Genomic DNA, 26,812 nt, shown 5'->3' with positions numbered 1-26,812 from the left:
TCTATCTATCTATCTATCTATCTATCTATCTATCTATCTATCTATCTTTCTCTCTATCTATCTATCTATCTATCCATCCATCCATCCATCCATCTATCCATCCATCCATCCATCCATCTATCTATCTTTATCATATATACATACATACATACACTTAGTTGTTTGAAAGTAGCCTCCCCCATTAGAATGTGTGATCCTTAATGGCATGGAACTTATTTTTGCTTTTCTTCGTATCCCCATATCTTAGCATGGAGTTCGGCACAGAATGAACATATAATATTTATTATTGCTTTTAATACTTATCTCATAATATTCTTGGGAAGTTCAAATGAGACATAACAGAACTCTTGTCACCAAGTATTCTTCTCTGACTCTCTTAGCTCTTCCTCCTTCCCAAATACATAGTTCTCCCAGCACAGTATATTAAGCCAGTATAAAGAGCAAATCAGAAGCCTGGGTTCTCCTTGCTTCAATCTATTGCCTAAAGGCAGCCTCACAATAGTAGAGAAGAAGGTATATAGTTTAATATTATTAGTAACAGTTAGTACCTTCCTACCTCATAGATCCATGGTCCTTTCTGGATTATGTTGACTTATTTTAAAACCACAAATCAATTATTGTAGAAATAATGTAATAGCAGCCAGTTAGCAGTATAGTGATGAGTTCTGAAGAAAAGGAACCCAAAGGAAACTACTTTAGGAGTCTAATAATGTAGCCTCACCTGTTTTTCTCGTGGATTTTTAGGATTTCATGTGTCTGTTGAAGCAGTTGTTTTTCTAGCTTGTAAGTTGATAATGAATTCTCCAACAGTTGAATTTCAAGTCGAGATGTTTGATTTAGGACCTTAAGAGATAAATGAAAACATTTCAGGAATTGAATATTTACAGAACAACAATACAAATGTCAAAAAAAAAGTTGGGGGGGATTTGTTTCTTTTCAGTTCTTGGTAGTAATGTTTGAAGGAGAATTCACAAAATAGATGAGTTCCTATTGTTGAATGCTTTAAATATCTCTCTAGCATAGGATTTATTTTGGAATGGGATTGTAATTGAATGATAAAGAGAGAAAACAGAACTATCAAGTCCATTTAAGCAATGATGGCAAAGAAATATGGCCAGCAGCATTGTTGTACAAAACACACTTGGAAGATTGTCAAATACTTGACATATTTTGGATGTATGCCAAGTGGATCCATCAACAGTTATGTAAACAGAATTTTTAATAGTGAATTCTCTTCAGGATGTTCCTTGGTTAAGATTTTGAGCTTTTTGTGGGTAATTTTCCTCAAATAAGGGTAGAGATACTAAAAAACTTCAGATTTTGTTCTGTGCAATAATTCTCACAATCATAATCCAGTCCCTTCTGAGATATCAGAAATTTCCTATGTATTTGTAGTGGTATACATTAAAGAGGATGAGCCTTTGGTTGTACTATAACAGCATAAAAGGTTCACATGGTTGGCAAATCTCTTATTGAGACAGTTTGTCTATATGACAAATGTTTTTGCTAAATTAACCATGAATTCATTTAAATAAATTACTGAGAGACTTGAGGTCTCCAACAACCTGGATAACAGAATTACCTAACCTTTACTGAAGAAGGGCCATATTCAGTCAGTTTACTCTTCATTTTCTGCCCTAAGGAACCTGAATTGTTTCTAGAATTGCCATCAGAGCTCCAGAGTTTAAAGTTACCTGGAAGGTCATCTAGTCTCAACTCCTCATTTCCCAAAAAGGGAAACTGAAGCTAAGAGAGGTTAAATGACTTCCCTGAGACTGGACAGATATTAAATGTCAAGATTCAGATTCAAAACATACCATATTTACAAAAGATGTGCCTTTTTTTAGTCTAGATAAGATGGCAGTAGGTTACAACACAGTGTTAATGAAGCCAAGCTTCCATCCAAACTTTTGCCTTCATACACTTATGCCCAAATGCTTTTCCCTTAGTATAGAATTCTAGTAAAGCTATCCAAGGTATATGGCAGTAACAATAAATCTAGTTAGGTAAGAACATTTAGGTATGAATGAGCGAATATATTACTTCTATTTTGAAAAGAATCTAAAGCTCTCTTTAAGGAAAATGACAATAGATGAAATTCAATCAGAATTTTGATTTTGGATAGGAATAGTGAGTATTTTTTACAGGTTTGATGCAAGGAGAGGCTTAACACTATTAGATAAAATTCACTACCTCTTGCTTACAATAGTCTTCCTATTTACTTCTTTGTTTCATCCCACTTCACTCCAATTCAGATATATCATTCAGCTCCTTAAATGATTTTCCTAAAGCCTGGGTCTGACCATGTCACTCCCTTATTCAATAGACTACAAAGGCTCCTTATTACCTCCAGGATCAAAAATAAACTGCCATTTAAGACCCTCCACAATTGGGCCCTTTCTGGTTTTCTAGTCTTCTTACATGCTATTCCATTTGATTCATTCAATAATTCTGTTTTACCGGCTTTATGCTTTTCTTCAACATTCCATTCTGTGACCTTTCATGGGCTGTCCTTTGGGCCTGGAATGCTCCCCTCCCTTACCTCTGCCCCTTACTTCCTCTGGCTTCCTTCGAGACTCAGTTTAAATTTTGTCTTTAGTAAAGTAAGGCCAAGAAGGCCTTTCCTGCCAAACCCCAGCTACCAATGCCTTCCCCTCTGAGATTACTATCCATCCACCCTAAATAATCTCTCTAGAATGTACCTAGTTATTTTCATATTTTCCTCCATTAGGCCTGTGAGCTCTTGGAGGGCATGAAGTGGTTTTGCTTTTATTTGTATCACTAGTTCTTACCATGGTGCTTGGCACATTGTAAATAAGTTCTTATCATCAAATGCTTTTTGACTAACTGAAAAAAATCTATTGTGGGGAGGATATATGAATTCAATTCAATACAATTCAACAAACATTTATATATCCAATCATTATGCTAGGTACTAGGCATAAAAGAGATGCAATAAGACACAGATTCCACCTTAAGCACCTTAATCTAGTTGGGTGTGTATTTCGTGGAGGAGGGAGAGGGATTATATGGGTTATTTATGCCAGCCGGACCTGTTATTTATCTTTGTGTGTATTTCCCTGGTTCTCAAGTATATTGCTATGCCTATGCCTTTGTGGGTGGAGACCCTATTTTGTGTCTGCCTTAAACTCTCTCTATATAGTAGGCTTTCAATAAATTTTTGTTACTGTTGTTAATGATTATCATGAATGTTTTTTTCATCAAAATATTAGAGAATGCATAGATGAAAAGAATATGATAAACATTACTTAAACTAAATGAAAAATGAGAAAAATTTAAAATTTTTTAATTATAAATTTTTATTATATACATATATTCTGTAAATTTTTATTATACACATATTATATAAATTTTAAATTTAAAAAATTACAAAACCACCGTGTAAAGGTTAATTTTTCTCATATTCTGCTGGCATCTTTTTGAACATAAATTCCATTTTGGTAAATGAAAGAAAACAACATGACTTAAGTGATAATATGTTTAATAGGAGTGTATATCTAGAGCTTATATCAAATTGCATGCCTTCTTAGGGAGGGTGAGGGGAAGGAGAGGAAGAAAATTAAATACTTATGGAAGTGAATGTTGAAAATTAAAAATAAACAAATTAACTAATAAATGAGAAAAAACAAGCATTTATTAAGCCCTACTATGTACCAGGTGACTCAGTGGATAGTGTGCTGGGCCTGGAGTCAGGAAGAATCAGTTTCCTGAGTTCAAATCTGACTTCAGACTCTTATTTTGTGATCCTGGGTAAGTCATTTAATAACCCTGTTTGCCTCAGTTTCCTCATCTGTAAAATGAGCTGGGGAATGAAATGGCAAACCATTCCAGTATCATTGCCAAGAAAACCCCAAATGGGGTCATGCAGTGTTGAACAAAACTGAAAGACTGAACCGCAACCACAAATATACCAGGAACAATGTCAAGTACTTTACACATATTATTGCATATGGTCATCACAATAATCTTGCAAGCTAAGTGCTCTTATCATTCCCATTGTATACATGAGGAAATTAAGTCAGACAGAACTTAAGTGAGTATCTGCATCTCAGAGACCTAAATTGAAGTCTGTCTTATCCAGTTTTTAAAAATAATATTTAACAGGAGTGGTCAGGATAAATCCTTATGCATAACAGTAGCCACTACATGTAGAATTATTTTATATTTAAACACCTTGGAATTAGAACATGGTTTCTTCCCAAACACCCCAGGTAAAGTGGCTTGGCACCCACAATTTATAGAAGGCAAAAACTGAGGCTATTCAGAGTAATTTGCTCGTTGTGATACTGCTAGAAAATAAGCCAGCAGGGCTTTGATCCCAAGTCCTTTGTACTACAAATTCAAAGCCTCTATATCTGTCAAATCTGGCCAAGTGGAAAGGAAAAAAAGTCTTTTCCAGGGTAGCTAGGTGGCACAGTGAATAGACCACTGGGCCTGGAGTCAGGAGGACTTGAGTTCAAATCCATCCTCAGACACGTAACACTTACTAGCCGTGTGACCTTGGGCAAGTCACTTAATCCCAACTGCCCTGCCCTCCCCCCTCCAAAAAGCAAAAAATTAATAAAATAAATATTTTTTCCCAAGGAAAGTTGGCTGATGTTACCTTTGGGGTAAAAATCCTGCATAATATGCAACTTAAAAACCATGGCCATATTTTTCCTGATTTTTAATTTGAAAACTGAATTTGCAAAAAGAAAGAAAACAAAATAAAAGACTCTTTCTAGTAACTAATGTATAAGCATCAACTTTAGATATTCCCCCTTCAAACACTCCACAGTTGGAGCTTTATCCCTTTAGCTTGAAACTTTGTTCCCAGCTAAAATGCAAAAACTAAGCATGGTTGGTTGCAAAGTGTATTGGATTTGAAGTCAAGGGACTTGGGTTCCAATCTAGGTTCTACTACTTACTACTTAACCTTAGACAAGTTGCTTTACCTCTCTCAGTTTTCTTTTAAGTAAAATTAATGGGCTTAAATTTAGATGCTATGTAAGGTCCCTCCCAGCACAATATATCATGTTAGCTATTTTTTTAAAGGGGGGAACACAAGACAATTGGGGTTAATTGACTTGCCCAAAGCTACACAGCTAGTAAGTGTCAAGTGCTTGAGACCTAATTTGAACTCAGGTCCTCCTGACTCCAGGGTAAGAACTCTATTCACACTGCACCACCTAACTGCCCCTCATATTAGCCATTTTTACCTTGGCATCAATAGAGGATCTGGAAGCCAGTTTAAAAATACTGGATAGGGGTGGAGCCAAGATGGCAGCATAGAAGCAGGAAAATTCCATGTGCTCACCATAACCACCTCAAATACCTGCAAAAAAAATGACTCTAAACAAACTTTAGGGCTACAGAACCTACAAAGTGACATAGAGAAACAAATCTGCTAAAGGAAGTCTGGCAGGCAGACAGGAAGGGTTCATCACAGCATACTGGGAGCAGAGCCCAGCCCCACCTGCAGTTTAGTCCCAGGGCAGCCCGACCAGCCATGGATGGAGGCACTTTGGGAGAGTGGATCACCAGCAGCTGTGGTGGTTTCTAGAATTATCAACCCATAAATGTCAAAGAAAAAGTGAGAAGTCATTGTGGACTTGGGAACAGGGGGTCTGCATATGAGGCCCGGCCTCTGCCCCCAGAGGGAGAAGCGGCTGAGGTGTTGCAGCCACTGCAGCATGACTACTTTAGAGGTCCTGGCCTGAATACTGTAGGGGGGCCAAGTGACCATTCTGAGGGGTAATCCCTTTTGTTTTAACCTGTTTGGATCTGGATTGCTGTCTAGGATAGACGTCCTAGGGTGTGTGACTAGCAGCCAGAGCCGGTGGAGGCTTCAGAGAGGGCACCCAACTAATAGCTCTGGAAGCTGTGAAAACCCCAATGATTTGGGACAAAACTCTCCTCTCTGGAAGCAGAGTTCTTCTGTGGCAAAAAGGTCAAAAATCAAATAATTGAGTGGCAACATGAGCAAGCAAAGGAAGAAAAGCAAGCATAGCAATCCAAATTTCAATTCCTATTTTGGGGACAAAAAAGATCAAAGCATGGAACAGCAGGAAGACTAAAAAGTCAGAACTCCTGCAGCAAATGCTTACAAGAAAAATACAAACTGGCTACAGGCCAAAGAGGAGCTAAAGAGGATTTTGAAAACCAAATAAGAGAAGTGGAGGAAAAATTGGGAAGAGAAATGAGAATGATGCAAGAAAATCATGAAAAGAGAGTCAACAACCTGACTGAAGAAAATAACACCTTAAAAAGTAGACTAACTCAAATAGACAAAGAGGTTCAAAAAGGCAATGAGGAGAAGAATGCCTTTAAAAGCCAAATTTGCCAGATGGAAAAAAAAATCTCAAAAGCTCACTGAAGAGAATCATTCCTTCAGAATTAGATTGGAGCAAATGGAAGCTAGCGACTTTATGAGAAGTAAGATACTATTAAACAGATCCAAACAAATGAAAAAATAGAAGGCAACATGAAATATCTCCTTGGAAAAAAACACTAACCTGGAAAATAGATCCAAGAGAGATAATTTTAAAATTACTGGACTACCTGAAAGCCATGATCAAAAAAAGAACCTAGAAATCATCTTTCAAGAAATTCTCAAGGAAATTGCCCGATGTTTTAGAACCAGAGGGCAAAATAGAGGTTAAAAGAATCCACTGATCACCTCTTGAAAAAGAGCACAAAAAGAAAACTCCTAGGAATATTATAGCCCTGTTCCAGAGTTCCCAGATCAAGGAGAAAATATTACAAGCACTCAAAAAGAAACAATTTGAATATTGTGGAAACACAATCAGGATAATGCAGGATCTGGTAGCTTTTACATTGAGGGATTGAAGGGCTTGGAATATGATATTCTGGAGGTCAAAGGAGCTGGGATTAAAACCAAGAATCACCTACCCAGCAAAACTGAGTATCATGTTTCAGGGGAACATGTAGTCATTCAATGAAATAGAAGACTTTCAAGCATTCTTGATGAAAAAAACAGTTGAATAGAAAATTTGACATTCAGATACAAGAAGCAAGAGAAGCATGAGAAGGTAAACAGGGAAAGGAAATCATAAGGAACTTACCAAAGTTGAACTATTTACATTCCTACATGGAAAAACAATAATTGTAACTTATGAAACTTTTTTCAGCATGAGGATAGTTGAAGGGAATATATATGTATATGTATACATATATACATACATGTATATGTCTATGTAGAAGGGTATATAGGCATATGAATACATATGTGAGTGTATGTATATATGTGTACAGGTATATATAGACAGAAGGTACAGGACCAATTGAATAGGAAGGGATGATACTTAAAAGGTGAAATTGAGAGGTGAGAGAGACATATAATGAGAGGAGATGGGGAGAGACAGAATGGGAGTAAATTATCTCATATAGAAGAGGCAAGGAAAAACTGTTACAATGGAGGGAAAGAACAGGAAGGCAAAAGGGAATGGGTCAACCTTACTCTAATTGAATTTGGCTTAGGGAGGGAATGACATACACACTAAATAGGATATCTCACTCTACAGGGGAGTAGGGGGGAAGGAGACAAAAGAGGGGGATGATGGAGGGGAGGGGAGGTTGGGGGGAGGGAAATTAGAAGCACACACTTTTGAAAAGGGACAGGGTCAAAGTAGAGAATATAACAAGTGGAGGGTGGGATAAGATGGAGGGGAATATAGTCAGTGTTTCAGAATATATCCACTATGGAAATGTTTTGTGTAGCTACATAATGTACAAACTATACTGAACTGCTTATCTTCCAAGTAAGGGTGGGTGATAAGGGAGAAAGGGAATGAATCTGGAATTCAAAGTTTTAAAATCAAATGTTTAAAAAATGTATTATTATTATTATTTTACATGCAACTGGGAAATAAGATATACAGGCTCTGGGATATAGAGATCCACCTTGCCCTACTGGAAAGTCAAAAGGGTCATGGGAGGGGATATAGGAGAGAGCAGACTGGGGGAGGGGGTATACAATGGGATCTCTGTTTTGGGATGGTGGGTGGGGAAAAGACGGGGAGAAAATTTGTAACTCAAAATCTTGTGGAAATGAATGATGTAAATTAAAAATAAACATAAAAAATAAATAAAAATACTGAATAAATAGGGGTAAATCAAGTTCGAGGAGAACTGGATGTCCACATTATAGTATGGAAAGAAGACACCATTGAAGTACTGCAGAAACAGACTCTTTTATAAAAGAGGTAATCATGTGCTCCTCCATATTGTCAAAGAGGTCCAAAGAGTTTATGGATAATTCAATCATTGGATCTTGGTTGACTGGTTATGAGAGGGTAACAGAAGACCTTAACTTTGCTCCTGCTTGTTACTGTGAGTTATTTGGATGGTGTAGGTCTGATAAGAAAAAGAGTCTTCTGGTCCAGGAGCCTCATTATATGTTTCACTTTTAAGGAGAGTCCACACAACAAGATAGCATTCTCAGTCCTGGGAGCACTATATAAGACCCTTTAGGACAGAGATTTCACTAGATCGTCAGAACACTGCTGTAATAATAATCCCAAGATCAGAATGCTCCCAAAGGAGATCTAAATAAACTATGGGGTATTACTGAGTCAGCACTCTAGGAACCCAATAAATAAGTGAGACTCACCAGGGAGAGAGGAGAATTATGCCAATAATTTAGAATAGGGTTTCATAACCTGAACTCCACATACCCCCAAAGGGGTCCATAGATAGATTTCAAGGGATGGGAACACAACCCACATTTTATTTTCACTAACTTCCAACAGAAATTTAGCATTTCCTTCAAATTTGAATTGTAGGCAACAAGCCACCGTAGTATTGGCTTTACTAGATTTGCAAAGGTATCCAGTGCTCAAAAAAGTTAAGATCGAAGTGTAAAGGGATTTTTGTTTGTTTGTTTTTGTTGATTCTGTGTTTCTTCTATTTGTTTATATGGGTTCCCATGGGTCATTTGGTTGTGGTCACTTTTAGTGGAGGTACTATCATTAGGTTCCAGCATCTAACAGAGTGACTGGCTGATGATGGGAGATTAATATGTGTTTTGGTTGATTGATCTGTACTTTCACTTAGAGCTGACCTATAGGTTTTCCCCTGAATATATTATAGGCAAAGCAAATGCTTCAGTTTTGTTGTTTTAATGTAATTCGTTCCCTGGAAAGTATAGAATGGGCCTGCCATTAACAGTTAAAGCTTTAAGCTGGGCATTTGGCAGAACTGTGTAGGGCTAGTGATCTCAGGTTGGCTACTTTCTTGCCATTTGTTCGTTGTTCCTGCTGCTTAGCAATGATCTAACTGTTCCTATTAAACTGACAGAACCCATTTCCTTACTCATGAGGAACACACCCCAAGACATATCATTGTTTAAAAAAAGAGGAGAGAGAATGTGGAACAAGCCCCCAAGGAACACTTTTTCTTTTACAAGGTTAAATTTTCCAAAACACATAAGACAGCGCAAAAAGGGGAGAGATGGGCATGAAATTTAAGATTCATGGATTTTTAAATTTCAGTTCTTCTCTTTTAAAAACAGTTGCCAGTTCCAAAGGCGGCAGCAATGGAATGTCAGTCGGCTGACAAGCATTCATTAAAAATAAAGCACATTTACTATGTGCCAAGCACTGAGGACACAAGAAAAATTTTAAAAGAAACAGTCCTTGCCCTTAAGGAGCTTACATTCAATGGAGGAGATTATAAGCAAACAAACGTACATGGAAAATGTATGCAGTGAGAATGAGATAATCTCCTAGGGAAGGCACTAGCATTGGAGGGTACTGAAAAGACATTCTGCAGAAGGTGGAATTTGAGCTGTCTCGAAGGAAGCTGGGGGAGCCAAGAGGCAGAAGTGAGGAGGGAGACACCATTCCAGGGCTGGGGAAAGAGCCAAAGCAAAGGCCCAGGGGAGAGACTGACCTGAGAGTGGAATGGCAAGAAGGTCAGTGTAGCCTAATTGTAGAGTACTTAGAGAGGAATAAAGAATAAGAAGACTGGAAAGGGATTAAGGAGCAAGTTATGAAGGGCCTGAAGGGTCATACAGAGTAGTTTATATTTAACCCTAGAGGTAATAGGAGCTACTGGAGTTTAGAGAGAGAGACAGAGGGTGGGGAAGGGAGAGACAGAGAGACAGAGACAGAGACAGAGGCACAGAGAGACAGAGGGAAAAAGACAGAGAGGGAGAGAGACAGAGACAGAGGCACAGAGAGACAGAGGGAAAGAGAGACAGACAGAGAGGCAGAAAGAGATATAGAGACAGAGAGAGAGTGTGACAGAGAGAGGCAGGGAGAGAGATACATAGAGACATAGAGGCAGAGAGAGAGAGAGGACAGAGAGACAGAGAGACAAAGAGAAAGAGGACAGAGAAACAGAGGGAGGGAAGGAGAGAGAGACATAGTGTGTGTGTGTGTGTGTGTGTGTGTTTATGTATGAGTGGTAGGGCATGGGGTGGAGGTGTCATGGTCATTCATGTGCTTTAGGAAGATCACTTTGGCAGCTAAATAAAAGATAGGTTGAACAGTGGAGAGATTTCAGGCAGGGAGACCAATTAGAAAGCGTTGCAATAGTCCAGGAAGGAACTACTTACAGGATGAGATTGGTTGTGGGAGTGCAGAGAAGTGGACATACATAAAGAGAGGTTGTGAAGGTAGAAAGAACAAGATCTGGCAAAATAATAAACTTGTGGAGGGAGTATATTTCCTTTAATGCCCTGAAGGGTGTATTCAGTTTTAACAATCAATAAAAGAATATGGATACCAAGAGTCAGATAAGTAGTACTGAGGTAGAGCATTGAACCTTTAGTCAGGAAAACCCTCAGAAACTTATTAGCTATGTAACCCTGAGTAAGTCACTAAACCTCTGACTGCTTCATTTGGAGGTTTCCTCATCTGTAAAATGGAGATAATAATATTGTCTATTGTACAGGGTTGTTGTGAGGATGAAAGGGATAATATTTGTAAAGTGCTTAGCACAGTTTCTAGTAGATAATAGATGCTTAATGCTTATTTCCTTCACTCTCCAAGAAAGAATATTTGGAAAGACAAACATCCTGCACAAACCTTTAATGCATAGCTAACAAATTTCAAGGTTTTTGTTTTCTAAATTTCCAGGGATCTCAGATAGGTGTGTGTTTGTTTGTTTTGAGTATGTGCATTTTTCTTTCTATTTAAAAATATTTTGTTGCTGTTGGTCAGCCATTTTTCAGTTGTATCTGACTCTCTGTAATCCTATTTGGGATTTTCTTAGCAGATACTAGACTGGTTTGCCATTTTCTTCTCCAGCTCATTCTATAGATGAGGAAACTAAGGCAAACAGGGTTAAGTGACTTACTTAGGTCACACAGTTAGTTAAGTGTCTGAAGCCAGATGTGAACTCAGAAAGAAGAGTCTTCCTGATTCCAGGCCCTGCATTTAATCCACCATACTACCTAGCTGCCCCTTTAAAAGTATTGATATTTTCCAATTGAGTAAAACAGGATGTCCTCTTTCTAGACAGCTAAGGTGTTTGTTTTTTATCATACTAGTGTTCCATAAGATGTAAAGGTAAACATTGTCCATCACTATTAGGTTTCAATAATTTGTCATTTATTGCCTTTTGTTTTTCTCCATGACTTAATTATCCAATCAAATCTAATGAGAGATTGTGAATAAATAATAGCATTCTTGAAGTGTTTACTGTGTAAAAGGCCCTATAGCATGATAAAAAAAATGACAAATAATCCCTGCCTTCAAGTAGCACAGAGTCTATTGCACTGAAAAGAGAGGAGTTGGCACCCACAGCAAGCCTAGAGACTAAGAGGAAAAGGTCTGGAGGCAATACAGTCCAAGCATGTGGAGAAGCTCTCACAAAGTCACAGATGTGAGAGATGGAATAACAATTTCGAGGAAAAGGAAGGAGGCTAGTTTGACTGAAACAGTATGTGAAGAGAAATATTAAGTATACATATGTAAGTGTGCATATAGATATGAATATGTATGTATATAATATACATATATTACTCTTATGAATATATATATACATATAACTCTGTGTGTATATCCTTAAAGTTTACAAAAATCTTTATAAATATTATCTCATCCTCACAAGAATATTGGGAGGTAGGTATTATTTTTTACCCCTATTTTACAGATAAGAAAACTGAGGTACAGGAAGGTTAAATAACTTGCTCAGGGTCACACAGCTAATATGTTTCTGAGGTGAGATTTGAACTTGAGTCTTCTTAACTCTAGGGCCAGTTTGTTTTCCACTGTACCACCTAGCTGCCTATTACTCAATAGCCTGGAAAGGTTAACTAAGGCCAGATTGAGAAGCTCTTTAAAATGCCAAATAGAGGAGTTTGTATTTCATCCTAGAGGTCACTGAAATTTCTTGACTGCAGATGGGACTTTGTTTCCCAAGTATTATACACAGAAAAAGTTACATCTCTGGTTTTTCTGTCATCTTCCCTCCACAATGATCTATTGCTTCTCTGTAGAAGAATTGTCCCTTTCCTAAGGCAAAAGCAGCTGGGGTAGAATATCTAGCTTCTGCAAAAGTTTTATTTCCCCCCCAACCCCATTTTTAAAATAGAATTCTCAGAAGTCTAGTGTCCTCAAATTACAAACAGGAGGGTGATTTACAATGAAGGGAGTTTTGATATTGGAAGTTCTCCACACTGATGAAATCATAGATCAGGACCAATACTTGATTAACAAATGAGGTTATTTAAATTCTATGAAAGCAGGACTGAATCTTTTCCATTTCTCAAAGAGCACAGAGTATCAATACTAATTATATTAATTAAATTCTTTAATGAAAATGAATAGATAATTGAGATAACTCAATTATTATATTCAGGTGTTGATCTTGCTCTAATTCATCTATTTTTTTTCTCTAGTTTTCAGGCTTTGGGTCACTTCAGTCTCTACCTAATCAATCAACAATTATTTAAGTCCTCAGTACATGTTTGTTTAATGCTGGGAATAGAAAGAAAGAAATTAAGTGGTTCTTATACTCAAGATGCTTACATTCTACAAAACATATGAATCTCCATTCTCCCCTGTACTCAATTCTACCAGTGCATACCTCTCTCTTACTCTTTCATTTTTTTGTAGATCATCCTAATATAATTGAAAAAACATGCACAACCTCTGCCTATGTATACTCCTTTGAATTACCCTAACAATGATAAGGTTGTTAGGAGTTACAAGTACTATCTTTCCTTATAGGAACCTAAAATGTTTAAACATATGAAGTCCTTCAAAAAAGGAAAATGATGAATGCTGGTGGGGATGTGGGAAACTGAGGCATTAATTCACTGTTGGTGGAGTTGTGAATTGATACAACCATTCTGGAGCGAAATGTGGAACGATACCCAAAGGGTTATAAAATTGTGCATATCCTTTGATCTAGAAATACCACTTCTAGGCATACACTCCAAAGATATAAGAAAGAAAGGGAATGACATGTTTGTACAAAAATATTTATAGCAACTCTTTTAGTGGTAGCTAAGAATTGGAAATCAAAGGGATGCCCATCAAATGGGGAATGGCTAAACAAGCTGTGGTATATGGTTGTGATGGAATATTATTATGCTATAAGAAATGATAAGCAGTGTGATTTCAGAAAGCCTGGAAATAGTGAATTGATACAAAGGGAAGTGAATAGAATCAGGATATTGTAAACAGTAATACTGTACAACAAAAAGCTGTGAATGACAGCTCTTTTCAGCAATACAATGATTTAAGACAATCCCACAGGACTAATTATGAGGTATACTCTCCACCTCCAGAAAAAGAACTGATATTAATTGAATATAGACTGAAGAATGCTATTTTTCACTCTCTTTATTTCTTTCTTCTTCTACATAATGAAACATTCTACATGGTTGCCCATGCATAACCTATATTTTATTGCTTGACATCTCAGGGAGTGGGGAAGAGAGAAAGGGAGAGAGGGATAGAATTTGGAACTCAAAAATTTGAAAAAATGTTTTAAAATAGCTTTATATGAAAAAGAATCTCATTTAGGAGCTGTTAGTTGGATTTTTCAATTTCTATTATGCTGTCTGAATCTAAGATGTTAGGGCAGTCTTCCCTGATAATTCCTTGAAATATAATATCTAGGCTGTTTTTTATTTATAACTTTCAGGTAGTCCATAAATTCATAAATTATCTCTCCTTGATCTGTTTTCCAGGTCTTCCAATGAGATATTTCAATTTCTTATATTTTTTCATTCTTTTCACTTTGTTTTATTGTTTCTTGATGTCTCATGGAGCCATCAGCTTCCTCTTGCCTAATTCTAATATTTATGGAATTATTTTCTTCAGTGAGCTGTTATACCTCTTTTTTTTCATTTGGCCAATTCTGCTTTTTAAGGAGTTCTTTCTTCAATGAATTTTTGTACCTTCTTTTCCATTAGGTCTATTTTATTTTTTAACAAGTTCTTTTTTTCGGTGAAATTTTGTACTTTATTTTTTTTACCATTAGACCAATTCTGTTTCTAAGGTGTTTTCTCTACCATTTTGTGCCTCTTTTACCAACCTGTTAATTCTTTTTTCACACTTTTCTTGTATTACTGTCATTTCTTTATCTAATTTTTTTTTCCTTTTCCACTCTTATTTGATTTTGAAAATCATTTTTAGCTCTTCTAAGAATTTTTATTGGGATTTTATCCAGTAAGCATTTTTCTTTGAAGCAAATAGCTATAGCTATGTTCACACTGTTGTGTTCTTATGAGTTTCCGTCTTGTCCTTCCCTACCAGTGTAGTAGCTTTTAATAGATAATTTCTTCTTGTCGTTGTTGTTTGCTCATTTTCCCAGCATATTTCTTGGCTTTAAACTTTATATTAAAGTTGGGCTCTCCTCACCTGGGGATAAGAAGGCACTATCCCAAGCTTTAAGTTTTGTTATACTGCTCTTTTCATATCTATTTCTCGGTGGTCCGCAAGTTTGCAATGCTTCCACAGTGTTGTGATCCAGGGAGAGGTGTGGCCACTGCTCTCCTGCTCTGCACTCTGGTATTTATCCTAGAAGGGCCCCTACTCTTATGAAGCTGAAAATGTTTGAACTCCTCGGCCCTGAAACTGCCACCAGGTCCCTTTCTTTCTTGTGACCAACCACAAGCACTCCCGTCTTCACCCTGGAACAACCCAGCACTGCTTATGGGCAACAGAGTTGCCATTCAGTGCCAGAAGCATCCAGTGACAGCAAAGGGTCCCCTGTAATCTCTTTATGACCAGCTGTCTGACCCTTTACCATCTCTGGGCTTTGAGATTCCTGAATCTGCTGCTACTGCTACCACCTCTAAGACCCATGACAGTGCTACTGCCATTTGTATAGACTCAGGACTGGTCATCAGTCTGGGTGTCACAGACCTCTTCAGCCAACCTCGTAAGATGAATTGGCTGAAAAAAAAATGTCTTGTTCTAACATTCTGTTGGCTCTGTTGCCTCAAATTTGATTTGAGGCATTATGTTAAAATTATTTAAAAGGGAATGTTAGGAGTGTTCATCAGGGTTGCTCTCTGTACTCCACCATCTTGGCTCCACCCCAGATTGATGTTTTCTTTAGAAAAATCACTTGATGGAGAGCCTAGGTGGTGCAGTGAATAGAGCACCAGCCCTGGAGTCAGGAAGACCTGAGTTCAAATCCAACCTCAGACACTTAACTCTTATTAGCCATGTGACCTTGGGCAAGTCACTTAAACCTGATTGCCCTGCTTTCCCCCCTCCAAAATTTTTTTGAAAAAAATAATAGAAAAATCACTTTGAAAGCAATCTAGAGAGTTTATTAAAGTGGGAAGAGAAGGTAGGTTGAAAAATAGATGACTAATGCAATAGTTTATTCAGCAGGTAAGGATAGCTTAAGCTAGAATTTTGGTCCTTTAATTAGAGAGGAGGGAATTTAAGAAAAATATGTTGGGTATAGTATTTAGGAACTAATTATATAGAATTAGTGAGAGCGAAAAAAACACTGACACTAGATGTCTGGTTATGCTGTTCTCAACAATAATGAAGAAATCTGGGAGAAGGTGGAGTTTAGGGGGAAATGTAATGAATTCTATTTTGTACATATTCAGTTTGAGATACCTACAGAATATCTAGTTAAATGGTCATTTAGGTGAATTGATGGAGAGCTAACAAGTAAGGATATCAAAAAATGTTTTTGCAAAGAGCCAATGCTTGAGCAGAGCACTAAAGGGATTTAGGGAGTCTAGGAGGTTGCAGTGAAGATAGGCATTTCCAGCATGGAAGAAAGTCTATACAAAGGCACAGAGACAGGAGATGGGACATTGTATATAAGGAACAGCACATAGGCCAGTTTAGCCAGTGTCAAGTCTATGAAGGAGAGCAATGTATGGTGTGAAAAGGTTTAAATGACAAAGACCCTTGTTTTATCCTAAAGACAATAAATAGGTAACCACTGAAGCTTCTGGAGTAGGAATGATATGGCCAGATACATGATATTTCTAAAGAATAACAATACAGCACAAGCTATAAGGGGTAGAAAACTGACAGCCATAACAACCTGGGATCAGGTCCTGCCTTGGACACATGCTGGCTGTGTGACCCTGGGTAAGTTACCTAACCTCTCCATGCTCTAAGCAATTCCCTTAGACTACAAATTGTAGAAAAGGTGTCAACCTTCACTGGAAGGTTTTTCTCACTCAGGATTTCTCTATACCAGTAAAATCATAGACCCTTTACCTATTCATTATCAATTTTGCATCTATGTATAGGATACCTTAGAGACAGAGAAAGAAGGGACTGGACATAGGGAGACCAATTAGAAGTCTTTTATAATAACCCAGGAAAGAGACAATGATGATCTGCCTGAAGAACAATAGTGTTATGAGAGAAGTAGAGAGAAGGTAAAATAAAATTTTCTAGTCCTTCAGTTTTACGGTATGTGTGTGTGTGTGTGTGTGTGTGTGTATTTTTAGTTTTTAAGTATGGTTCTTATATGCATCAAATTCTGCAGTACTGTTTTCTAATTCATTTTGCAACTCTTTAATTTTAAGGATAAGTTGAATCCCCAAACATTAAAGCTATAATCCATGAAATTTCTACTTCCTATATTATACTCTGCTAAAAATCACAGAGGGATACAGAGGAATCTACTAACCCTTCCCTTATTTTACAGAAATGGAAATTCAGGCCTATAGAGCTTAAGTGATTTGCCTAATGCCAATGCTGGGATTTGAAAGGGATTCCTCCTACTTCAGATCCTATAAACTTTCCATTGTATTAATAGATGTTCTCTATCTATCCAATCTACCAACCAATGGAAATTAAGTAGAATTTGTCAGTCAATGTTTATTGAGAAGTGTTTACCAAACACCTATTATGTGCCTTACATTATAAAAATAAATATATTATATGAGTTTTGCTTTTAAAAAGTTTACATTTCATTGGGTAGACAGGCTTAATATACATAGCTATTAAAATTTTTAAAATGGAATTCTACTATGGTTTATAGATTAGTGTGGTTTGTAATAGTTGAGAAAGATAATCTTAAGGGATAGGGTTAGATTTGAATAGGTAGTCTCTGCTATGAAAAACAAAACAAAATAAAAAAAACCAAACCCTATACTAAGATAGAGAGGTAGTATCCAATAAATATGTAGCTATATACACTTACTAGAAGACTAGCACTCTTAAGCTGGTATTGTTGCTACTATCTATGTGACCCTGGGCAAGTTATTTAACCTCTGCCTCGGTTTCCTCATCTAAAAAATGGGTATAATAGTTCCCTCCCAGGGTTGTTGCAAGGATAAAATAATATGATAGTTGTGAAGTGCTTTGAAAAACTTTAAACTCCACATAAATGCTACCTATTATTGTTAATATTAATTATTTTATTATCATTGTTTATTATTATTGTTAATTATTAAATATTAATAATTTTTGTTGTTACCTACAAGGTTGTTGTAGCATGTCTGATCACAGAATTTTAAAACTTGAAGAGACTCTGGGAATCATCCAGTTCAACTCATTTTACCATCATGAGAACTGATACCCAGAGAAGTTAGTTAAGTACAGGTCGGGTCACACACGTACAAAGTGTAAAAGCTAGCATTCAGATTCACCCAGATCCACTGACTTTAAATCCAGTGTTTTCTAACTCAAATGAGTAGTTACCATGGCTTATTCATCTGATTATATTACAGTGTAAGATCCTCAAGGGAAGGAACTATGCCACAGAATCACAGAACTTTAAAATTGGAATAGACCTCAGAGGCCACCTAGTTTAACCTAAGCCTCCACTCCCCGCCCCCAAAAGCATCCCACCTACAAAAAAAATAGTCATTTTTATTCTCTGATTGAAGACTTTTTTGATAAAAGGAAACTGGCCATCTCCTGAGACAGATTAATCACTTCAGGACAACTCTAATTATTAGGATTTGTCCAGACATCAGATTAAATTAAGTCTTACCCATTGCTCCTGATTCTGCTTTTTTGGTGCCAAAGAAAGCAAGTTTAATCTTTGTTTCACGTGACAATCCTTAAGGTACATGAGCCTAGCTATCATGTCTCCCCATTCCCATCTCCACCCCCCTGAACCTTCTCTTTTCCAGGCTAAATATCCCCCAGTTCCTTCAACCAAATCTCTAAAGGTAGGGACTCAAGGCTCTTTTATTCTTCTGGTTGCCCTTCTCTGGATGTCCTTCAACTACTCAAAGGTCTTTCTAAACACTGGTACTTAGAATTGAGGAAAATAGTGCAGATATGCTCTGAGCAGGAAAGAGTAAAGGGAGACTATCATTTCCTTACTCCTAGAAGCTATGCCTCTATAAAAGGTGGACTGCATTAGCTTTTTATTTTTTTTGAAAGAAAGTAGATTTATATTGATTTTGAAGTTCATTAAAAAATTAAGCTCTTCTTCAAAGACAGTGTCATGTTGATTTCAATACTGCATTTTAAGAGCTTAACAAAATGCCTTAACATACATCAGGTATTTAATCAAAGCATGCTGGAAGAACAAGAATGGATTATGGTAAAATGTTTCCATATTAAGTAAGAATGAACCCGGATATCAAGGTTCTGATCTACTTGTCTACATCACAATTTGAGAGACAGGTTACAATATATTTCAAAACTTCTGTGACCATTTCATGTATCTATGTTCTGTTACTGTAGGTGTGAATTCCAATTTAGAAATAAGAATGCTCACAAGAATGTAGAAAATTATGAAATGAAATAAAAAGAATATTTGGTCATTACTGGGGAATAGGGCAGACCTAGACAATAAAAGAAACAACTTTTTTTTTAATGTCTGCTACATAATGTGCCTAAGTAAAAATTTGGGATGGATTTTATAAACTTGAGCCTGGATCAGAACTTGAGTGCAAAGAAAACATTTTATCACAAAACAGGACACATCCTTCTGCAACAGTCTAAATAAATAAAATTCATGCATCTATTTGCTTCCACTAAACAGGCTGAGCCCATTACAGTGATCGGGACTCTCCCACTCTCCTCCAAACCAAGAGAAAGTCTGTAATTACTGCAAAGTGTGTACAGAAGCTCCTATCTAATGTTAAGCAATCTGTTGTTGTTCCATTGTTTCAAACTCTCCGTGACCCCATTTGGGGTTGCCTTGGCAAAGATAATGGAGTGGTCTGTCATTTCCTTCTCCAGCTCCTTTTACAATGAGTAAACTGAGAAAAACAGGGTTAAGTGATTTGCCCAGGGTCACACAGCTAGCAATTGCCTGAGACCAAATTTCAACTCAGGTTTTCCTGACTCCAAGTCTGGCACTCTATCTACTGTGCCTCCTTGCTGCCAAGAAAGTTAAACAATAGTCAGAGGGAAAAGTTGCCCTCCTTAAGGAGGGATTGGCTTTCCCACCTAAACAAGATCTTGTGAGAGGCATCTGTGGAGCAGCAGAAGAAAATGAAGGCCTAGAGTGGACAGACTTGGACACAAGTTCTGAACTAGATGTGTGATGCCATTCAGGTGTCTCCTCTGAATCACTAATTGGTTTATTTGAAACTATTGAAGTACTCATTATTTAAATGGAAATAATATTGGCCCTACCCACCTTTCAGAATTGTGAGTAAAATGAAGTCTGTCAAAGGTCTGAGTGCCAAATATGTAGTCTCTCTCTATAGATGGATAACTAGCTTTTAAATAGCAATTTACAGTTTGCAAAGCACCAAACTTGCTATGTCACTTAAATGAAAAAAAAATCATTAAGTGCTTATTTTGTTCAAAGCACTAAGAGTACATATGTATGTATATCTATCATTTTTCTATCTGTTGATCCATCTATTGATTGATCTAGCTAGCTAGTTAGTTTTCATTTGTATAAAAGACTCCTAATGAAGAAATTCCTTTTAACAATACAGATCAGTATTTGCTTTATATCAGATACTGTGAAAGAGTTGGGAAGAACAGACTTGCTCAGGCTCACATGGTCAATCTGTATCAGGGGAAGGAAAGAAACAAGTATTTATTAGATGCCTACTATATGCCAGGTACTGTGCTAAATATTCTCTCACTTGATTGCCACAACAACCTTGAGAGGTAGGTGCTGTAATTACTTTCCCTTTACAGCTAAGGAAACTGAGGTAGACAGAAGTGACTTTCCCAAGGTCACACACCTAATAAGTATCTAAAGCTGAATTTAAACTCAGGTCTAGCATTCTATCCACTGCTCTGCCTAGCAAAGGGGGCGGGGGGGTACTTCAAAGATCTACTTGACTCAAGGCCATCTCTCTAACCTTAACAACATGCTTCCTCTCAAAGTGCCATAGGAATATGATCTATCACCATCGTGAATTTTCAAGTTAGTGGTAGAAAATATGTCTTTCTCCATTCAAGCTGTTGTTTGAACTGAATATTTATGGACATAAGGATCATCTAGTTATGAACCAAATTGGCAGATAAAGGAAGTTCTTGGGGTTTCCTACTAGCTCTCCATTCAAAATTAAGTATATCTTAATTATGTAAAAAATGCCACATGCTATAAAATTGTAGCACATTAGAGGTGGAATGAAATATATAACATCTGATCTAACTTTCTTTTTTTTACACAAAGAAACCGAGATTTCTATAGATACAATGCTATGCCCAAGGTCACATAGGTAGTTAGTGGGAAGACTTAAACCTAGGAGCCATGTCTCATGATTCACCACCCAGTGTTCTTTCTACCACATCACTCTGTCTCATCTCAAACAGTAAATTCTACACATTCCTGTAAGTTAATAAATTCCCTTTGTGGGCTCTTCTCCATCAGGCTTTCATAACTCCATGGGGACCACAGTGTTCAAATTGCTAGAAAGTTATTACAGAAAATACATGGAAGTTCACATAATCATGTGACAAGTGGGTGCATCAAAGGTGCTATCTTGACCTTAAAAATGATTTATTTTGCTTGACACTTACTTACATCACTTCCCAGTTGGTAGCCCGATTGTTTATTTGAAGTTAAATGCTGATTAGTCTTGTTGCCAGTCCTTTTTTTTACAAACACATAGAAAGATAAATTTACCAACCCTCATTAAATCAAAGGAGCCATGCAAAATGAGGCAGTCAGTCAGTCCTTGTTGTTGTTAACAATATGTAATAGAGTATGCAATGCTCCTTAAATCTCTGTGTTGAAATGCATTCTTTGTTTTGGTAGAGAGCTTGGAAAAAAAAAAAAAGAAAATACACACACACACACACACACACACATCTTCATAGTTAACAGCTTGTCAAGTCTGGCCCCAGGAACATACCTGGGTCTCAACATCTGTAAGTTTTCTTGTCTGCTCAGCTGTCTGACTGAGAAGGCTGGTTCCTATCTCAAGCATGGTGGCCGTATGGTTCTGAACAGCATTCTGCTGTAGCTGAGCCATCTCCGACTTCATATTTTCCACAATGTAATTCTCAAGCTGTGAAGGATAAAGAAAGAACATAATATGTTCTAAGTCAAATCTTTTCCAATAAGGAATATATTAGTTAATATAACTCAACCAGGCCCAGCTGGCAAATCAGTCCTCATCCAATGATGGTCTGCTAAGGGACATAACTAGCAATTATGGCATTCAGGGCAGGCGACAAGAAATTCATGCACTAAATCAACATTTCAAATTAAATTCATTTGGGTAGCAAAGGGAGAGGAAGACAGAAACCTAGTGGGAAAAGAAGTTCAATGTTAGAGAGAATGACATCTGGGGAGAAGGAGCTAGGCAGGACAGTGCCAGGAATGCAGCTGAAGTGCAGCCATGGGAAGAAGAGATTACACTATCTGATAGTTTCCAATTTTAACTAATTATTACTGCTAACTACTTGTTTCTATGCAAGCAAAGGAGTACTAGTGCCATTCTAGCCTTCTAAATTTTGACCTAGTACAACGCTTGATGGCTCTGTTTCTACTTCCCAAGTAATGGTAGAAACAGTGGAGAAAACCATTAGATTCTCAATTCTATCAGTTCATCATTGCAAACATCATCAGAACAATAATAATAAGTTAAATGTCTATCAATCATTCAATCAGCAAGTTCTTATTGATAGCTTATTATGTGTTAGGCACTGGGTATACAAAGGTAACAATGAAACAACCCCTGCCCTCAAGCAGCTTACATTCTATTGGGAAAGACAGCATTTTATATATGTATATATATATATATATATGTATATATATATACACACACATATATATATATATATATATCTGTACATATAAGATATATCCAAAGAAATACAAGGTAATATTTTTAAAGTTTTAAACTTTATTTTAACTCAAAGGCCAGAACACAAATACAAAATAGAGAAAAGAAACAAAAACATTATAAACTTACACATTGAAACTTAAATGCAAAGAAAGAAAAAAAAAGCATGTCATGTGCATAACAGAAGAGAGGATTCAAAATACCTAACAATAAATTTTCATTTCAAGAAAGGCTGTATAATAAACAATACACATGGTGTTGATATTTGTCCATCTTTTCTTTGGGTAGCAAAGGGGTAGGAAACCAGTAACCTTGTAAGTTTTTGTTTTGTTCTCTGCTGTACACTTTTTTACTTTGTTCTTTTTCTACCCCCCCCCCCAACATATCTACAATAAAGTTTAGATATGTTTCTCTATAGCTATAAATATATACATACACATCTACATATATACATGCATATGTAGACATGTACTTTCCCAAACATGCTCTATTCCTGATCTTTGATTTTATGTTTGTGCATATCTCTTATTTCCTATCTCTCCTGCCTCCTCTACTTTACTTCTACCCACTATATTGCCCTCCTATTACTTGCCTCCCCTCATCTACAAGGATCTCTCCTCTATTCTCCTATTCCCATAAATCTAAAGACCCTTCTATACCCCTTATTTTTCTATTCCCTTACCCTTCCCTTTAAAGATCCCTCCCTTGTCCTCTCCCCTTCCCTATGCCCCTGTTGTTTTATTTCTTCTGAATTTAGAAGACATTTATACTCTTCTAAATATATTATATATTATTCCCACTTGAACCCATCCCAAATGAAAATAGATTACCAGAACTACCAGCCCTCCTCCCCCATCTAATTCCTCTGTATCAATTCTTCCTCTTGCACCTCATTTATATAAAATAATTACTCTTTTTAACTATTCCTTAATAGTTTTACTTTTTAAATTTATATAATACTCAGGCTTACTCCAATCTTTCTTATGAGCTACCCAATTATTAATAAGAATCTTAGACATACATTTTACATATATAAAAAGTAAACAATCTGTCTTTATGGATCCCTGATAATCAGTCTTTGTTATGTGCCTTATATTTCTCTTGATTCTTGTAGGTTGAACCTTCTATTAAGTTCAACATTTTCTTTAACAAAGTCTTGAAAGTCTGAGAGTTAATCAAATATCCATTTTTTTTCATTCAGGATAATACATAACTTTGAAGGTATGATATTTTTAGCTGCAGCCCCAGTTCTTTTGCTCTTTGATATGTTGTGTTCCAAGACCTGCGGTCCTTTAATGTCTCTTCTGCTAGGTCTTGTGTAATTCTAATTGTGACGCCATCATATTTAAATTGTTTTAATCTTGATGCTTTAATATTTTATCCTTGAGCTGCAGGTTTTGGAATTTGACTATGACATTCCTATGAGCTTTCTTCATAGGATTTCTTTTAAGTGGTGATTGACGAATTTTTTCTATTTCTACTTTCCCCACTTGTTCTGATGCTTCAGGACAATTTTCTTTAATTATTTCTTGTATTAATGTGTCAAGATTCTTTTTTTTATCATAACTTTCAGTTAGTCCTCTAGCCCTGGGAATGGGAAATGGTACCTCTTGCCCCAGATCTTCAGTTCTCCACTATAGGCTAAAACCAAAGGAAACCTCCAGCCTCCTATTTTTATCTATTCTCTCTTTTTTTTAAAAGCAATTGGGGTTAAGTAACTTGCTCAAGGTCACATGGCCAGTTATTTTTGTGTGGGTGTCAAGTATCTGAGGCCAGAACCGATCCCAGGTCTCCCAACACCGGGGTCGGTGCTCTTACTCACTGCGCCACCTGGCCGCCCCTTCTCTTCTTGATCTATTCTCTAAATTTTGCTTTTCTTTGTCTTTTCTTTTTTTTTGGAGGGGGAAGGCAGGGCAAGTGGGATTAAGTGACTTGCCCAAGGTCACATGGCTAGTAAGTGTTAAGTATCTGGGGCCAGATTTGAACTCAGGTCCACCTGACTCCAGGGCCAGTACTGTATTCACTGCACCACCTAGCCATTCTATTTTTTTTCATTATTCATATCTTGTTTAATTATTTCTTGATCTCTTATAATTTTGCTGACTTCAGTTTGCCCAGTTCTAATTTTCAAGGTATCATTTTCTTCTTCCAGATTCTGGATCTCCTTTTCTAATTAGCTGACTTTCCTTTCTTACCTTTCTTTTTTTTTCTTGGATTATTCTTATTTTCATTTTTTAGTTTTTCCTCTGTCATTTGATTTTTAAAGTATTTTTAAAGATCTTCTGTGATTTCTTGGTGACCATTTGGCATTACTCTTTGGGGATTTCTTTACTTTAATATCCTCCTCTGAAGATGAACCCTGGTCATTTCTATTCCCATAGCTTCCTATGGTTGGATTCTTTCTTCTTTGCCTGCGCATTTTTTATGATAATAGCTTAATTTTTATAATCACCCTAGCCCTGGGAATGGGAAATGGTATCTCCTGCCCCAGATCTTCAGTTCTCCCCTCTAGGCTGAAACCAAAGAGAAACCTCCAGCCTCCTATCCAGGGGCTTTCTGCCCCACTGCCTCTGCACTCATTGGGCATAAGCTGGTTCCTTCTCACCTTGAGGCTCTTCACAGCACCGCTGGGTCTGGCGTTTCTTGTCAGCAGAAGTTCCCTCCATTTTCCCAGGCTCAGAAGTCCAATTCTTCTCACTATCCCAGGGGTAAAAGTTCCCACTGAGGCATCCTCTCAAATCAACTAAGCCAGGGACTTGCTGCTTGCGGTGCCTGTGGTTTAAGCCTTGCGGCCAGCTATTAAAATGAACCCTAGCCTGGAGGTATTTACTCTTCACGAGACCAAACCTCTTCCTGGGATTTTACTTCGGATCTTCTCAATTTGTCCTCAGAAGACCCCAATTTTGCTCCTTTTCTTATTTATTTCCACCTACACTTTGTCACCCTAAGGTGCTATTTGAACTCTTCGCAGGGGGAAAATCTTGAGAGCTTAGAATTTCCTGACCTACCCCATCTTCCCAGAATCCTCTCCTGGTAATTTTTTTAAGGGTATGACCCCTAAGGAGACCAGGAAAATTCTTCTGTGGCTTGAGCTGAGTTTTGAAGGAAGCTGAGGATTTAAAAAGGTAGAGGTGAGAAGGGAGTGTTTTACAAGCATGGAAACTGTGCAAAGTAATAGAATATCATGTGTGAGGACCAGCAAGAAGATCAGTTTGACGTGATTATAGAAAGTATGGAGGGAAACAACATATGATAAGACTGGAAAGGAATCAGAGCTAGACTGTTAACAGCTTTAAATGTAAAGCAGGGGAGTTTATATCTGACCCCAGGAGTAACAGGAAAAAGTCACTAGAGTTTATTGAGTAGGGGGATTTCATGTTTAAATGTATGCTTTAGGAATATTACTGAAGTTCCCAATTTTCAAAGTTCTTTGAGCTACAGAATTCCACTGAATCCTCAAAATGATCTGTTACAGTAGGAAGGACATTTTACATATGAGGAAAGTTCCTTTCAGAGGTTTAAGTAACTTGCTCAAGGCTACAGAGCTACTAAGTAACAAAGTCAATGGCTTTTTCTCATCCCATGATGATGCTTATTCAATATTAAAAGATCAGATTCCAATTTTATTCCTGCTATTGTCTTCATGTAAAATACAGAATCATTCTGGAGGCAAGGAAGGATAACCGCCTAGGGTTCTTCCATGTTTATATTAGGGGAGCTCCAGAGGAGAAGCAGAGGGCTTCATGGGATCACTAAGTTAGAATAGAGCACACAGTTACATAGTACACACTAAAATGGTGATCAACCCAAAGAATAGCATTCCCTCTTCCCAGAGAGATCACTATTTAATTTCTCATCATCTGATCACACAGAAGTAGGGACCTGGAGAAATTAAGTGACAATATCAGGGAGCAAGGCAAACCCAGGAGATGAAAGGCCAAATTTTCTTGCACATATATAGTCTGCTTACTCAATTCCCACATGTCCATTCTGCAGTGGCTACATTTTATGATGCCAATTACACATATGTGGAAATTGGAGCCCAGTAAAATCAGCTCCAAGGCCACACACCACAGCAATAGTCATTACTAGGTTTGAACTCTGAAGTCTTTAGCTCCTGCCACAAACCTTTCAGTACTAAATAACTATACCAAATTACAAACATTCAATATTATTAGC

At 37.1% G+C, this 26,812-nt stretch overlaps 1 protein-coding gene across 3 annotated transcripts in view; it reads right to left on the bottom strand.

Annotated features, from left to right (window-relative positions):
* The window catches only part of ANGPT1 (angiopoietin 1), a 345,693-nt gene that overhangs the window by 142,347 nt on the left and 176,534 nt on the right, over positions 1-26,812 (bottom strand). For all 3 annotated transcript variants that reach the window (XM_069080907.1, XM_069080906.1, XM_069080908.1), the window contains 2 exons: positions 21,698-21,853; positions 722-843 (listed from right to left, as the gene is read on the bottom strand). In XM_069080907.1, the coding sequence (XP_068937008.1) occupies positions 722-843; positions 21,698-21,853 (278 nt within the window). The remainder of the gene's footprint in view (positions 1-721; positions 844-21,697; positions 21,854-26,812) is intronic.

This window comes from Petaurus breviceps, unplaced genomic scaffold (assembly GCF_028583685.1).
Source record: "Petaurus breviceps papuanus isolate PSGF00001 unplaced genomic scaffold, PetGlider_PUasm1.0 98, whole genome shotgun sequence".
NCBI classification, from domain to species: Eukaryota; Metazoa; Chordata; class Mammalia; order Diprotodontia; family Petauridae; genus Petaurus; species Petaurus breviceps.
Note: the sequence above shows the minus strand (reverse complement) of the source record. Positions and strands in the feature narration are given on the sequence as shown.